This window comes from Lepidochelys olivacea (genome assembly GCF_965140295.1).
Source record: "Lepidochelys olivacea isolate rLepOli2 genome assembly, chromosome: 20".
Lineage (NCBI taxonomy): Eukaryota > Metazoa > Chordata > Testudines > Cheloniidae > Lepidochelys > Lepidochelys olivacea.
The window spans coordinates 5,951,834-5,969,270 of NC_140430.1; the positions used below are offsets into that span (position 1 = coordinate 5,951,834).

The 17,437-nt window shown below is 44.2% G+C and overlaps 1 protein-coding gene across 1 annotated transcript in view; it reads left to right on the forward strand.

The window, feature by feature from the left end:
* Positions 1–17,437, forward strand: part of LOC311510440 (keratin, type II cytoskeletal 4-like) — a gene marked incomplete at both ends in the record, with an annotated part of 51,082 nt that overhangs the window by 13,546 nt on the left and 20,099 nt on the right. The window contains 4 exons of the mRNA XM_084610102.1: positions 11,251–11,415; positions 13,504–13,629; positions 16,158–16,378; positions 16,785–16,819. Coding sequence (XP_084466228.1) covers positions 11,251–11,415; positions 13,504–13,629; positions 16,158–16,378; positions 16,785–16,819 — 547 coding nt within the window. The remainder of the gene's footprint in view (positions 1–11,250; positions 11,416–13,503; positions 13,630–16,157; positions 16,379–16,784; positions 16,820–17,437) is intronic.

The following is a 17,437-nucleotide window of genomic DNA, read 5'->3' on the forward strand; positions in this document are numbered from 1 at the left end:
TCCAATTTACAGTTACGTTAATCACTGAGCGAAACGTCGTTCCTAAACGGAAAGTCAAAACATTTCATTTCGGCAATTCCAACTCTTTTTCTTTTTCAGCTGAAGCTATTTGCTGAAAATGACCCAAATTCACAAATAGTTTTGATCAACCCAATTTTTCAGCGAAAAAAGGATTCACCTAAAAATTTTCACCTAGCTTTAGGTGTAACAAAGAGGAGAATTTGGCGCACTCTCTGGCTCAGCAGGGTAACCCCTTGTACTCCTTGCTCTGAGAGAGGTATGAAACATTACAGCTAATAAACAAGATGCATTCCTTTCTTAGGGACAAATCTCGGAAGTTCCAACTCATCTGTTGGCCTGGACGCCACTCAAAAGTTGTACCACTTTCACTTCACTGGTACACTTAGTGCTATAGTGTGGATGCGGTTATACTATTAAAAAAACAGTTTATGCCAATATAGCTTATTCCTGTACAGGCAGAGCAATAAGTTATACTGGTAGAAAAACAATGAGTACAAATTTTTGTTAGTCTTTGAGGTGCCACCGGACTCCTTGTTGTTTTTGTGGATACAGACTAACACGGCTACCCCCTGATACTATATGGTAGAAGCACTCTTATATGACTGTCCACATTATGGGTTGTACCAGCATAACTATTTTGGCAAAAACACCCCCCCAACTGAAATAGTTCTTAGTACACAATCTCTGTGTATACCAGGCCTTAAAACTCCCAGGGAAGTCAATAGGAGTCTCGCTTGAATAATTTAACTGGGAATTGGTCCTGCTTCGAGCAGGAGGTTGGACTAGATGACCTTCTGGGGTCCCTTCCAACCCTGATATTCTATGATTCTATGATTCTAAGGACTCGGGCCTTGTCTACACTATAGCCTTCTGCCAACATAGCTGTGTTGGTCTCCAAGGCGTGATCCCTGAGCAGTACCACTTTGCCACCAGGATCCCCTATTGTAGACACATTTACACTGGCAAAATTGTTTTGCTTAGGGAGGGTGGAATACATTATACAAAAAGCACAGCTTTGCGAGCGTAGTATACGGATACTCTTATTCTGCTAGTGCACTCCAGCTATAGCCGTGGCCTTTGCAAAAGTTTTCGGCTCTTAATTTCTAGCAAGAGAACTTCTGTATGTTTATCTTCATATTCCACGCCCCCAAAGTGTCTTTGATTCAAAGGGAGCTCAAGAAAATCCTCTGGCTTCAGGAAAGGTCCTCACTGGACAAACCAGCCAGGAGGATGCACTCTGTCTGTATGTGGTTTCTGTATGTTGTGTGCGTACTGGGTGGCAAGGGTCACCTCCGTGCTGATGTGCACTGTTGAACAGTCCATGCTTCCTGGTGTATCTCCAATAAACTGCGGCTGTCAGTCAGGGTTCAGAGCGTGAGAGAGCTTGAGTGGGTGGGTCATCTGAGGCCAAACCCTCAGCAGGTGTACACTGAGGATCTGACCCATATGGTTACTGGCTTTATATCAGTTGTACACGGCTGCGAAAGAAATCAGCCCAATTACATGCGGTGCTAATCAGCTTTAGCTCTTTTGATGGCATTGGAGCTCTACAAACTCCAATCATTCAAAGATCACGAGATTTCAAACAAAAAAAAACCCTCCATATTTTTTCCCCCTCCCGTGCCTTTCAGTGTTGGAAGATACAGGTGGGTCACATTTTTCAAGCTTTAACTTACTCTCTGGTTTCCAGGGATCTTGGAAAGGAAATAATGACCATAGCACAGTGTGCTTTAGATACACAGTGGAAGATGAGAGCAGGAAAAACTGTAGAGCTTAACCGGATGGGGAGGCCCCTAGCAAGAGTGGGTTTTCAGCTGGGCTGGATCTGCCTGCTTTAATGCCACTGTACATGGCTGGACAAGCATCACAGGGCCCAGTGGAGGAGGAATTGTATAAAACAGCTGACAATGAGAGGAGAATCAAACCTAAAACAGAGAGATGTGTTAGAGGGATTTCCCTTCACCCCCACCCCTGGTTCTTGTCATGCAGACCGAAAGCAGAAGACCAGAAGTCTGAAGGGCGGGCAATGTGATGTTTATTGGGATTAGTTCCGAGCAAGCATATTCATAGCTCTACATGCCGGCAGAGTCTGTTCCCCAGTTTTTTGTTCCCAGCTCTGATGCCGCAGAGCATTTACCCCATGTCCCCCTTCCCAGCTCTGATGCTGCAGAGCGTTGCCTGTGTCCCTATTTCCCCCTCCCCATTTCCCACCTCCTCCTCCTTAACAGGCCCAAATATACCTGCAACGCATGCCCTTGGTCGCACGCCTTACGACTTATGGTCATGTTCTGTTTTGGAGGGTCATGGGTCTGGGGTCTTCGTTCCCCCTCCCACACTTTTTTGTATTTTTATGGGAGGGCTGAGATTATGTTCTGGACAAAGACAGGCCTTTCTTTGGTTTTTAGTGTATCTTATGCCTTCCCCCCAGCCCCCTTCCCCTTCCAACTGGTTCCTGATCTTGGCTTGAGAGAAGAGCCAGGCGGCATTCCAGTGTATGCTCATATATTACTCTCCCACCATACCCTGTAACACTTTCACTGCTCTCTCCCTTATCTCTTCCTGTTGTACTAAAAGCCCCCTCTGGTTGTAGGAAATGCAGCACACAGTGTCTTTGTTCATTGTTCTTCACACATATTAGCATGAGATATAAGAGTATCAAAAAGTCTAACCCCAAATTCTGTCTCAGGCTGACAAACAAGCCTATATACTAACAAGATGTCCCCCACCCCGCCGCTTGGACTAATGACTTTAATTAAAGCTCCTGTTTGTTTATTACCTCTGGTCAGGAGAGAACATCAGCCAGCAAGACCTAAAACGCTGCTGTCCAGGCTTGTAGCTAGCCGACGGCCATTTTCAGCTACGCGGCGTTGCTCGATTTTCCTTTTGCTGTGCGTCTGCCCGTGCTCCTACAAGGGTGCAGTTGCTGCCTACGTTAACAAAACACCACTGCAAGGCCAGGGTGGGAGCTGCTGGGTGCTAAGATTAATTTCCTGACATCTCTTTATCAAGGGGTAAGGGGCCTGCTGTATTTTGCCTGCTAGCGAGAAGAAGGGCCTGAGACAGTTTTAGCCTCGGAAGGCTGGCCGCAGTCAGAGTCCCAGTCCCAGGATTTGGATTTTACTAACAGCCTGTAGCAGGGTGGCTACCCCGCTCCTGGGATAGGAGGAGTGAGAGCAGCTGAGGGAGGCTGGCCACAGGTGTGGCCAGTTCAATCAGGGCACAGCTGGCCCTGATAAGAGGGCTGTGAGTAAGGAGCTGAGAGAGTTTCACTCCAGGGCCGGAGTGAGAAGGACCTAGCTGCCTGAGAGAGACAGGGTAGCTTCGGCAGAGGAGTGCTGGGGAAGGGGTAGGCTGAGCTGAGGAGCCCAGGCCTGGCTACCCCTCAGGCTGAGACCTGGTAGGAAGGCCTAAGGAGGTGCTGGGACTGCAGGGAGACAGCTGGGCTAGAAGGCAGCAGGTCCAACCCCCTTGCAAATGATGAGTTGCCATTACAGACTACAGTTCCCCCCAGAGGAGGGGGGCTAGACAATGACTGGCAATAGCTGCTGAGGCAATGTGGGCATAGGGATTGGGGGTTCCCCTGGGAGGGGAGACCCAGAATGCGGGGGCATTGTTGTGAGCAGTGCCCCAAGGAAAGGGGCACCGGGGTCTGGGATGGACACGGGGCCAGAGGTGGTGGAGATGAGGAAGCAGGTACCAACAGGGAGAAACCAGCCAGCAGGAGATGCTCTGAGGCTGGAAAGAGCTAATTCTTGGACTGACCAGCAGGTGGCGCTGCACTGGTGAGTCCACGGTCTGCTACACAGCCATGTCTATTTTAATAGCTTTTAAAAGCCAGAAGGGACTGTTAATAACTTCTAATCTGATCTTGAGTATAACACAAGGCGGAGAATTTCATGCCGCCTTCCTGCCACCCATACTAGAAACACTGCTATACAGAGTTGCAACGACCATACCCCCATCATAAGCTGAGCTTTGAAGCAGCAGCAGCCCAAGCTGCTACCAGGAGAACTACAGGGAAAGCAATTCTATTTCTGCTAGGTCTGGCCTGGGATTTGAACCCAGGACCGCTAGCATTCTAAACTCTCCCTCTAGGGGCCGCCTGGCTGATTAAAGCATCAGGCTTGTCAATGGGGGGTCTGTAAAGTCCACACCATTATACTACTGCTGTGGTATGTACTTGGCAACTTGGACTTGATGAGAGCCTAATCTGGACAGATATTCAGGGGTCCATGCTCCATGGACAGGGTGACACATGAATGTCAAGGAACATGCAAGTTGCTACTGGCACCCATCACTCCAACGCCACACAAGGAAGCAAGCAGGCATAAGAAATACCATGTTGCTGAGCCATACACCTAGGAGTACAGTACAGTAGAATGGCAGGTACATTGCCAGGTTGAGCATGCTGCAAGCATGGAAGATGCTCACACCTGTGGGACAGCTTCCTGAGCCTTGTCGTATAGCCATGCAAAATCTGCTAGTGTCAGTGGCCAGGAAGATGTCCAGCACTAAATGCAACACCTGTGACTGGTTGGCTAGGCTCCAAAAATGCTGTTCTGATGTGCATATAAAATAACCATGCTACCTGTTTTTGCAAACAGCTCGACGCTGCCTGTTGCTGGGAAACAGCATTGTTGCAATTCCTATTGCTCTCTTGAGTTTTGAACCAAGCTCTTGCATGAAAGCGCAAGTTAGGTCAGCCCCTTGCACTTTCCTCGCCATTCCCAGGGTTTGTGCCAAATCCCAGCTCTCATTTAACCACTGGCAAAACTCCCGGTGGCTTCACTCAGGGCTTGGCAGCCAAACATGCATCCACTGGAGTCATTGGTGAAACTCACGTCAGTTTACATGGGAGAAGAGTCATGCCTTTGGCCTTTCGTACGTGGAAATGTGTGGGCTCTGTAAAGTAACAGTGTCGGATTCCCCACCACCTTTGCCCCTTGTGCAGTCATTTTCACATGCACTATATCAAAACGGGAGAGATCTGACACGGACTTTATGCTCACTTAGTGTGCACAGGTGAAACTGACGATGCAGCGTGCAAGGCACTGGACAATTAGGCTTAAATGAATTCACTTGGGTTACTGCAGATTTGCTGTGGGGTAATTGAGATCAGGATCAGGCCCTTGTTCCAGCCTCACTTTCAAACAGCGCCTCAGCTGGTGTAAATGAGCGTGTCTCCATTTACATCAGTGAAGCGATGTTGATTTACATCAGTGGGGGATCTGACCCAACAAACGTTTGTGCTCTGGGGGAAGAGGAAATGTAATATTAGCTGTGCGATGTATTATAAATAAACATCAATATCGTTCAGTCATACTCAAGAGCCTTAATACCCTCTTGCCATGACACGCGCTCTTGCAAGGAAGAAAATGCTTCACGGAGGCCAAAGCTCATTATTAGTTTCCTAAGTATAAGGCTCCTGACAAAACACCAGAAGGGGGCCGTCTTTATTTATAGCAGGAAAACACAGTGCTTGTGAAATGTACCATGTTGACGTAGCTTTCGGAAATGCTGAGCAATTGGAGCTCCCGTTGCTTTTGGCTGGAGCTGTGGATGCTCAGTAGACCCTGCTCTTTGCAGAAGAAAGGCTCAGTGGTTCACTGGTAGCACAGGCAACATTCCCAGTGAACAGAAATTGGACTTTACCTATCAGCCAGGAGTGCTGGGATAGGTCCAGAGCTGGTAGAAAATGGGTAACTAGCAGTGCAGGTTGGTTGGCCAGTGTATTATTATTTATTTGTCTTAGTGTAATGCGTACGAGCCCCAGTCACGGAACAGAACCCTATTGTGTTAGGTGCTGTACAAGCACTTAACAAAAAGACAGTCCCTGCCCCACGGAACTTACAATTGAAGTATAAGACGAGAGACAACAGATGCGTACGGACAGATGGGGGAGTGTAAGGAAACAGTGAGACAATCTTGGCGATAGGCACTGGTCACAATACGACAGCAGCCTCTGGCGGGGATGAAATCTGAGTAAAGTGAGAGTGAACTTCAAGGAATTCATAGAGCCAGATCCAGCAGCTGCACCGATATCCACTATTTGAGGAGCTGGGTGAAATTTTCAAGAGCACCTACATGATTTAAGATCCACTGATTTTCAATGACACTTAGGCTCCTAAGTGCCTATGTCACTTAGAATAGATAGATAGATATTACTAATCGCCTTCTTTACATTGTACCCTAAACACCTTCGGGAATCCGGGCCTAAGCCCCTTAAAGTTGTAATATAAAACCGATTTAAGTGGGAGCTGAATGTGGCCATAAAACTTCTAGTTGCTAACGGAGAGAAGGAGATGTCCCAAGCATGCAGCTTTGAAGTAAAATGTTGCAGAGCATTCACACTAATAATTAAAAACCTTGTAGATTCCTTTTAATTATTTTGCATTAACGTGTTCTGTGCGGGGAAAAAAAGACAAGCAAGGTGAGACAATCATTGTGTAACATACATAATTTCATGCCATGAACGCCGACAAGCGATTTCTGTGTTTTTATCCACTTCAAAGGTGAATGTATAAGGGGGTTGAAAAGGGTGAGTTGCTGCAAGGCAAAACCAAGCCCGAAAACAATCTTAATGAATTAACTAGCTCCAACCAAGCCCAGCCCTTCAACAGTATATAAGGAGAAGCCACAGCTTCCATCTCAGAGGGGGCTCAGTCTCGTTTTCTCTCTCTCTCTCTCTCTGCTCTCATCCTGAGTCACACTCTTTGGTTTCTTCTCTCCGACAGGTCACCATGAACAGGAAGCTCAGTTCTAAGTCTGGGAGCGGGGCTAGGGGTTTCAGTGGACACGCTGCGACCACCACCATCATTTCCAGTGGCAACAGAGCGGGTTTCAGTTCGGCTTCTTTGTCTCGCGTTGGGAGAAGAAGCGGAGGGTACGGTGGTGGTTTTGGCAGCAGAAGCCTCCATAGCCTGGGCGGAAACAAAAGCACTTCCATCCGCATAGGGGGTGGAGGCTTCCGGAGCGTGGGGCTTGGATTCGGTGGTGCTGGTTGTGGTGGTCGTGGTGGATTTGGTGGCAGTAGTGGATTTGTCTCTAGTGGGTATGTCAGTGGAGGATACGGGGTTGGTGGGGGATACGGTGGCAGCGGGCTCAGTGGTGGAGGCAGAGCAGGCCCTGTTTTGTCTCCTGGCGGCATCCAGCAAGTCACCATCAACCCCAACCTCCTGGCGCCCCTCAACATCGAAATTGACCCGGAGGTCCAGAAAGTGAAAGTGCAGGAAAGGGAGCAGATCAAGACCCTCAACAACGAATTTGCATCGTTCATCGACAAGGTGAGACCAACAATTCAGCATCCCAGGCACGAGGAATCCAACAGCACGGGAGACATCCGTGTCCCGCAGAAGAAGAAGGAGTTAATAGCCCTTTTGGATGTTGGCCTTGAAGACCACATCTCGAGGCAGCATCCTGGTTAGGAGTTAGGTTCTTATTCCATTTTTATTCATTCCTTACTCATGCAACCTATTATTGGTGTCAAGTAAGGACTGACTGAAAAGTCAAGTCAGGGCCCTGGGTTCGGGTTGGACATGAATGTGCAAAACGACATGCAGTAACGAGGCGTTATTGGCAATGCTATTGCCAAGCACATTTTTTTCAGGTGTTTATAATGGTACAAATGAAACGTAATCTCTCTCTTTCTCCTCTCCATGCCCCCACCCATGTGTCTCCCTCTGTCTCCATGGCTGTATGTCACACATTTGTGCCTCCGCAACACAGCAGCTGATTTGAATCTCAGCTGTAACAGACTGGATTTGACAAGATACTTAAATATGGGCGCAATTGCACTATGATGCATCAAGCGTGTGAGTCAGCCCGTGGATTTCAATGGGACTTCTCACATGAGTGAATCCGGTCCAAAGTGACTTCAATGTACTTACTATATAGTTTAATAAAGTTATCTATCTATCTATCTATCTATCTATCTATCTATCTATCTATCTATCTATCTATCTAATCTATCTATCTATCTATCTATCTATCTATCTATCTATCTCCATCCACCCCCTCTATCTATCTCCATCCACCCATCTCCATCCACCCATCTCCATCCACCCATCTTCATCCACCCCATCTATCTATCTATCTATCTATCTATCTATCTATCTATCTATCTATCTATCTATCTATCTATCTCCATCCACCCCATCTATCTATCTATCTCCATCCACCCTATCTATCTATCTAATCTATCTATCTATCTAACTATCTATCTATCTCCATCCACCCCCTCTATCTATCTAATTATTATTATTATTACTTATTATTAATATTTTTTATTTTTTATGCAGCTGTTTGGGGATAACCAACTTCCTTTTATTATGCCTTATCTTAATTTTTCCTTGAAAATGTCACAGTGGAATATTCTGCCTCTCTGCTTAGCACTTATATAGGGCCAGATTCTTAACTGTCATAAATCAGCAGCTATTGTAAACTGGCTCCCATCAATAGGGCCAAAGCTTCAGCTGGCATTAATCAGTATATCTCCAAAGCCTTCAACGGAGCTAAGTGGATTCACACCAGCTGAGGAGCTGGTCCATCAATGTTCTGATGTGATAGCTTCCCCTCTCGTCTTGATTCTAAAAGAAGAACCAAGAAGAATTTCTGCTTCATCTCTCTTAGTGGGAGTAATTCCATCAACTTCAATGAAGCTGAGCCTGATTTACACCTGTGTAACTGACAGCAGAGTCTGGCCCAATGCCATGGGGATATTGTCCAACAATTATATCCTCTTGCCTGTTGGGTTTCAGGTTCGATTCCTGGAGCAGCAGAATAAGGTGCTGGAGACCAAATGGGACCTCTTGCAGCAGCAGGACACCACAATCACTAAGATCCCTATCGACCCCCTTTTTGAGGCATATATCAACAGCCTGAGGCGGCACCTAGATAGCCTAGTAACTGACAGAGGTCGGCTAGATGGAGAGCTGAGGGTCGTGCAGGATCCTGTGGAAGATTTTAGAAAGAAGTAAGTCAGAAAGACCAACCTGGGAAATGTAATGGTTTTGTTGCCTTTCCTTGGCATGGATTTCTGGTTGTGGTTCATGCAGGAGCTATTTTTGTTCCTATTAAAATAACAAGAGCTTTTAAATCGTGTAGTTACAGGATAATCAAATCTGCTCTGCTTTCAGGACAATTCTCAGAGCCATAACTAACATAATAAGCAATCTGTTTGCCTTGAACTGTATACAGATTTTATGGTATGTTCATCAACCTCAGAAAAAAATATTTTTATAGCATATGAAATCATCTATCTATCTATTTACCTATCTATCTATCCCCATGCACCCCCTTGATCTATCTATCTATCTATCTATCTATCTATCTATCTATCTATCTAATCTAACCAATGACATATTTATTTTATATCATCTTATCTTATCTGTCTAACATGCTCATCACTGTAGTATCTTTTCGTACAATTTGGGTGCTTAACTCCATGTAAACTCTCTTGGAAATCTCAGCCATAAACACCAAGATAAACATAATCTTGTCTCAAAGATGATAAAGGGGACACACTCATGATATAACAACAAAACTATTATACTGTTCAGAAAAACACAGCAACGCTCCAGGTCCAAACTACTGGTGTACTGGTGTACTGAATGAAGAGTGTAATGTGTTGAATAATGTCTCTGATCCACTGCAACAAAGTGTTACTTTGGAGGCTGCAAAGTTAGCAGTCATCATCCAAATGAAGTTGCCAGAGATTAGCATTGTATGTGAGAACCTGGCAGACACATGCCTTGCACTACTGCTTACTACTTTTGCCTCGTAGTTGAGAAGCTAGATTTCAAACATATCTCTTTACCCAACAGATTTGAAGAGGAAATCCACAGGCGCACATCTGCAGAAAATGAATTTGTGGTGCTCAAAAAGGTGGGCAATGCATCGCGCGCGCTCTCTCTCTCTCATTACTCTGTAGCTATCTGAGGATAAGGCAGCAGGCTGTTGCAGAAGTCTAGAACTGTAGACACTGAACAAGAAACAAAACGATAATACTGCAAAGAAAAATTCCTATGTATTATAATTTCTGTTAAAATCCAGGACAAATCCATCCTGTATTGAGAGTCACAGTTGTTGCATTAATTTAAGTGTCTTACTTATTGCACTGTCATTTCTGGGGGGACAGGTGTATTTTTCTTGAAAGAAATGACAAAGAAAAATTGGCCATGCTTTATATTAAGGTCTCTTTTAAAACATGTATTAGTTAATAGTTTTAAAAAAATAGATTATTGTCATTTGTTATGGAGTCCAACAGACCAGTAGGTTGCTTATAACACCATCAACCAAACTGGTGATAACTGCCACCAATACATGTCTGTAATATGCTTATAACATCCGTTAACCATTTATAAACAGAACCTTAGAAAATGCAGCCAAAACATTTAAAAGGCCAAATTCAGCTCTCAGTTACATCAGCTTGAATCTGCAGTAACTAAGACCCAGATCCTCCAAGGTGTTTTGGTACCAAACTCGAAGGTAATATAACTCCCACGCCTGGGCCATTTGCACAAAGGCCCCTTTACACTGCTTTGGCGGGCCAGACTGCTTTGGCGGGCCAGACTGATGTAAAGCAGCTTTAGGTTATGCCTTCACTGCAGTGTTAGCCCTAGGTATGTCTTGAGTGTGGCCCCAACCCAATTCCTGTCCACACACACAAATCTCTCGCTCAAGTTGAGCAGCGTTTTCAACGTGACCTATGTGGCCCGTCAGTGGGAGGAGGGGTTTGAGGCTAAAGTGTTGTCGATGCTCAAGCTAGTAATGCAGGGGACTCAGCTACAGGCTACAGCTCTGGGTTGGTTCAGTGTTGTTTCCAGTGTGGCTGGAGCTTGTAATTCGAGTGGAGTAACTCGCGATAACTTTTGCAGTGAAGACAAACCCTGAGTATAAACAGGATCAGAATCATACCCAATAGCTCTTGTCCTTGGTAGCATTGTCCCAACATTTGGCGTGTTTTTTTAGGAAGTGGATGCTGCCTACACGAAAAAAGTGGAGCTTCAAGCAAAGGTGGATTCCCTCATTGATGAGATAAACTTCCTGCGAGCTGTCTATGAAGCGGTAAGGCTCCTATTCAGAGGCTCCTTCCCATGGGACCACATTGCTCTGTCCCCAATGACAATGTTGTAATCGAAAGACCTGTCACATTTTTCTCTGCATGATGCAACTCCTGGAATGATTCAGGTCATGAGGGGAATACTATGTCCAGTGTTGTGTTACCTACAGGAACTAGCTCAGGTGCAAGGACAGATCAGAGACACCAGCGTCATCCTGCAAATGGACAACAACCGAGATTTGGACCTGAACAGCATCATTGCCGAGGTCAAAGCTCAGTATGAAGACATTGCTAACAGGAGCCGGGCTGAGGCGGAGGCTTGGTACCAAAGTAGGGTGAGTCATCATGCCGCTAAGGAGCGTATAAGAGTAGACTGAGAAGTCTCCTCAGAGGTCGCTGTGACCTAGTGCTTTGAAGCCATAGCACTCAAAGCACTTGGCAAAAGAATGCCGGCTTCTTATCACCACTTCAGAGATGGGGAAACGGAGTGGGAAAGTGACCTGCCCAAAGTCAACCAGGAGATCAGTGACAGCGCTAGGCATAGAACCCAGTTCTACTGATTAATTTAACCACAAAATGACCCGTCCTCACCTTCTTAAATAATAATAGTGCCTAGCATAGGGAACTGTACCTTTAAGAGTTTAGTCTCCTGAGGGCTGCAATACCTTGGTCTAATTTCAGTTGTTTAATGAATGTTGGGTGTGGCTGGTGGCCTGTGATATACAGGCGGTAAGGCTATATGATTTTGTGGTCCTTTCTGGTCTTAAACTCTGTGACTCTGTAAATCTAAGAGGCTCTGGCAAGACCCAGTTGGAACTGGTGTATCACCAGCTAGCTCTTATCCATAGCTTTTCATCCATACATTGCATAGGGCTTTATAATAGATGGGGAAACTGAGGCACGGATAGGCCAAATGCCTTGCCCAAGGTCCCACAGCAAGGCAGTGGTAGAGATGGGAATAGAACCAAGTTCTCAGCCAGTCTCTTATGTTCTCAATGACAATAGCTCTGTCAGTCTAGTACACTGTGACCACAAGTCAGGTTTTCCAGGGGAGGTTACCCATGGTGCTCCTCGGCATATCAAGCCATCCTAATCCCATCAGCCTCAACTTCCACAGTTGTGCTCTCATTTTCTGGGGTCAAAATATGATTCCCTTGGAATATCCTTACATGATACCTATGGATAAGTGAGGGGACCCATATGGATTTTCTAATGTCAGTCATATCACTGCTTAGTAACTGTTATTAAAGTATTTGTTCACGTGGGCCTAAAAGTGTGCTCAATGCATTATGAAACAAACTTAAAGACTGGCTGGAGAAATTCTGATGGAGCCATAGTCCTTTGGACTAAGCCATCCAGCCAAAATCAAAACACTTCACAAAATCAGGTCAAGTTCACCCGAATTTCGTTTCGTAAGAAAACCGAGGGGAAAAAAGTTTGAGTATGTTCAGAATGAAACATTTCAATTATTTTTTCCTGGAGAAAGGGCTTTTCATTTCAATTTTTAAAATGAGATAATATATTACAAAAGAAACAGTTGGAAATCAAAATGAAATGTTTGGATTGTTCAAAAACAAATGTTTCAATCATCCCCAAACAATATTTTTTTTGAATTTGCCTTCACGGAGAATTACAAATTTTGAAACCTCAAATCTTTCATGAAATGAAGCTTCCATCCACTGCCCAATGGTAATAAAGACAGAGGATAAAATTTTCAAAACTTTCAATGATCACTGATAAAGTTTGCAGATGACACAAACTGGCAGAGTGGTAAATAATGAAGAGGAGAGGTCACTGATTCAGATGGCTTGGTAAACTGAGCGCAAGCAAACACATGTGTTTTAATGTGGCTAAATGTAAATGTGTAAATGTAAAGGTGTAAATTTTTAATGGTGAGTGTAATTAACTATTGATACAATTTACCCAGAGTCGTGGTGGATTCTCCATCACTGACCATTTTAAAATCAAGATTGCATGTTTTTCTGAAAGATCTGCTCTAGGAATTATTTGGGGGAAGTTCTGTGACCTGTGCTATAGAAGAGGTCAGACTAGATGATCACAGTGGTCCCTACTGGCTGTAGAATCTATGACTCTATGATCTGAATATCTCACACGCATTGGTAAACATTTCCTTTGATATTATGCTGACAGCTGGTTGGACAGCAGTTTTTTCCATCTCCCGATCTAGTTCCTCCTCCAATTTATTTATTTATTTATTTTAAATATGAATTTTTTTTGAAAAATGTTAAAATTAGGATAATTTTCAACAGCGTAAAAAAAATCATCCAAGTGGTAGAAAAAAGGAGGGAAAATTGCATTCAATTTTTTCCCAATTTGAAATTGGGAAATTGGAAATTTGAAACATGTCTTCAACTCCAGTTATGAAAATCTTTTCTAATGACCTTATGGCTTGTGTCTTTCAGTATCAAGAGCTTCAGGTCACAGCCACGACACATGGTGAAGACCTGAAGGTCACCAGGAATGAGATCTCTGAAGTGAGCCGGATGATCCAGAGGCTGAAAGCTGAATTAGATAGTGTGAAAAAACAGGTGGGAAAGATCTTAATATGGAATTGACATGATTTATGGTGTTTATTACATACTATTTTAATGAGCTCTGTGACCTTGTGAGAGATACCTACTCTCTGTGTTGCCAACTCTTGTGATAGCTGGTGTTTTTCTTAAAGCCCCGGCTCTTTAAGTCTAATTATTTGTTGAGAATCTCAACTTATATTTATTTATTTACTTATTTTGTTTTTTAATTAAGTTTCTAGCTCTCATGGTTGCAGAGTAAAGCTTGGAAATGAGTCTCCATCATGTCATAAAGGTTCAAAAACCTGGACACACATAAAAACGTATGATTTTAAAGCCAGTCTTATGATTTTGTGGATTTTTGAATGGTTGGGGTTAGAAATACTGGATTTCTGATATGTAAGGAGCTGGTATGTAAGTCAAAGGATTCTGTTTAAGCTCTCTAGGCCAAATCCTCATGTAGCTAGGTATACTTGGGTCCTGCCTCAGTGCAGAGGGCTGGACTAGATGACCTCTTAAGGTTTCTTCCAGCCCTATATTTCTGTGATTTTTTTGACTCATTGAAATCAATCGAGCTGCAGTGATTTATACCAGCTGAGGATATGGCCAATTATATTTAAGTGCAAAACTATTCTGACATTTCAAGGCATCTTGGAATAGTCACAGGTATCTCAAACAGTGCTGTCTGGCATTCTGAAAGGAATGTCATTTGGTATGGAATAAAACACGCTCTCCTCCATGACCCGGATTGGTATGTCACCATTAAAACCAATAATAAATATCAGAACTCCTGGAAACTGCTTAATTCAGTCAGTTATATATGCAGGATCTGACCCTTACAACAGTAAGGAATGTAGGGTAAACCTGTCAAAAGCACCTAAAGGCAAAAATTTCCAAAGTGTCTAAGTAAGTTAGAAATTTAAATCTCATTTTCAAAAGTGGCTTAGGCACTTAAAGAGGCATTATCAAATGAGCCCAGGCGCCTAACCCTTATTGAAACTGGAAGTTAGGAGTGTATGTACCTTTTTGGATCTGGGCCTACATTCCTTTTGAAAATGGGACTTAGGCTACTAAATCAGATACTTTTGAGAATTTTATCCATAGTACTTTCTACCCTAAGGGTATGTCTACACTTACCATGGATCAACTCTGCGGCAATCAATCCACTGGGGGTCGATTTAGCAGGTCTAGTGAAGACCTGCGAAATTGACCACAGATTGCTCTCCCATCGACTCCAGTACTCCACTGAAACAGGAAGCGTAAAGTAAGTTGACGGGAGAGTTTCTCCCGTCGACCCAACGCGATGTAGACACCGCGATATAGACACCACAATTATTCACATAGCTGGAGTTGCGTAACTTAGGTCGACTTAACTCCATAGTGTAGACCTGCCCTAAGAATTTCAATGGAACTACTCCCAGTCGTAAGCCTTCTGTTTGCAGGTGTTTCTCTGTCAGGACCTTAGAGATATTTCATAGAAGGCTGAGAAATCAGGGACGAAAATGGTTTAAGAGTTGAGTGCCCATGTTCTTCCTTCTATCTTGCAAAGAGAGAAAGAAATCTAAGGGGCTAGAAATCCACGAACTACATAGCTTGCCCTTTGGGTGACACTGGCTGCTGGACACTCAGGCCTGATCTACACTAGGATTTTACATCGGTATAATTACATCTCTCCGGAGGTGTGAAAAATCCAACCCTTTGAGAGACATAGCTATTCTGACCTAACCACTAGTGTAGACAGCACTGGATTGACGGAAGAATTCTTTCATCGCCCTAGTTACCGCCTCTCAGAGAGGCAGATTAACTACAGCGACAGGAGAACCCCTCCCGGTAGCATAGGTTGCTTCGGCTCTGAAGTGCTACAGCGGCACATACCCTTAGGTTTATTAATTCAAACCTTGACTTGACCCAAAAGCATGCCTTGTGATTTCAATTACTACTAAAGCGACGAATGACAGATATACAGGAAAAAGACAATGGCCAGTTGCCTTCTCTTGTGGCGTAGGGGGTCCTGCTGGACTACCCCTTACAGTCTACCACATTTTAGACACATCCAAATTACAAATCCATCAGTTCTCTTTCCATCACCATCCAGTACAGTATTACATGTTTTATGCAACACATGCAGGATGCCTGTGCAAGCTTCTGTTTGCAGGACTTTTGCCGCCCACACTGTTTTCATTTGATTATTGCTCTTTTCCAGGTGGTTCGTTACCACTGATCACACGCTGATCATGCACACGTACACAGGTTACTATCCTCTTTACTCAATACCATGGACTTTCTCCTGTTTTTCTCTGACTGCCCCTTGGCAGCACATATTTTATAGCCATTGTGGCCCAATTTAGGCACATCCTATGGTCAAAACATCACCCACAGAGCAACCTTCAAAATATCACTTAAGCAAGCTTATAAAAGAAACAACTCAAATCCAAACAAAGGGTAGAGTGAGTCAGCATAAGTATCATCTCCAGACTCATTCCGCAGACATGAATGAGCCTTATCACAATTCCCAGTACTAGAATCTCATGATTTGTCCCTTACAGATTGCAGGGCTGCAAACGGCCATTGCCGATGCTGAGCAACGCGGGGAGCTGGCCCTCAAAGATGCCCAGGGTAAGCTTGCTGATCTGCAGAACGCCCTTCAGACCACCAAGGATGAACTGGCTCGTTTGCTGCGTGATTATCAGGAGCTGATGAACGTCAAGCTGGCCCTGGATATTGAGATTGCCACCTACAGGAAACTGCTGGAGGGAGAAGAATGCAGGTAGATGCAATACACAAATAGTGTGTGGTAATTATGGGGCCGGATCCTCAGCTGGAATAAATCAACAAAGTTTCTGCCCATGAGGCTGGGTTGCTTCCAGACTAACTCCCCACATTCTCTGTTCCCCTGGTGTCTTCCCAATAAAAGTCCAGGCGGGGAACGTTGGCCCTTTGATTCTAGTTCCACTGATCATGAGATGTTGGGTTCGTATGAAAATTTTGGGTGCAGAGCCCTTGAAAATCTGCCCCTGAGATCTTTTGCAAATTTTGTCATAATTAGTGTGAATGAGAATCAGACCCCTTGTCCTTTTGGGAAGCATTTACGCCCTCTATATTTCAAAGTTTAGTAATTGTATTATAGTGATTTATGGGGTGATTTACATTAATTACTTTTCTTTCCCCGACAGGATGTCTGGAGAATATGCTGATCCTGTGAGCATCTGTAAGTATCTCAAGGATTCACTTTCATTTGTCAGAATTAGAGCTGGTCTGAAAATGAAGCAGTGTGCGTATTTTTGATATTTGGCCAAAATAGCAAAAACCAAAATATTTCAGCCAAAACCTGAAGAAATTCAATTCAGAAATGCCACCACAGTGCCTCGGGGAGTTGTAGTTTGGGTGTCTCATACATCCACTCTCTTGTATAGGCGGGGGTCCCTAGTCAGACTACATTTCCCATGATGCACCATGGTCTCCCCTCTTGAAGAACAGAGGCTGTGCATTATGTCCTTGGCCATGATGCATTATGGGAACGGTTGCCCAGCTGTGGAGCTTGGCCCATAGAGGGGAATGGGGACATGAGGCACATGTCCGAATTACAACTCCCATGAGGCACTTCATTAGCATTTCTGAATTGAAATACTTAGGTTTTCAGGCATTTGGTTTTTCAAAGAAAAATTGCAATTTTCCAAGGAAAAATTTCATTTGGTCAAAACCCCAAATTTCCTTCATAAAACAGTGGTAGAAAATTTCCAGCCAGCTTAGTTAGATGTAACACCAGAATTTGTCTCTCTTTGGAAATCACAAGCTGCTTTCTGAATAACCAGAGGGATCTTTTTCT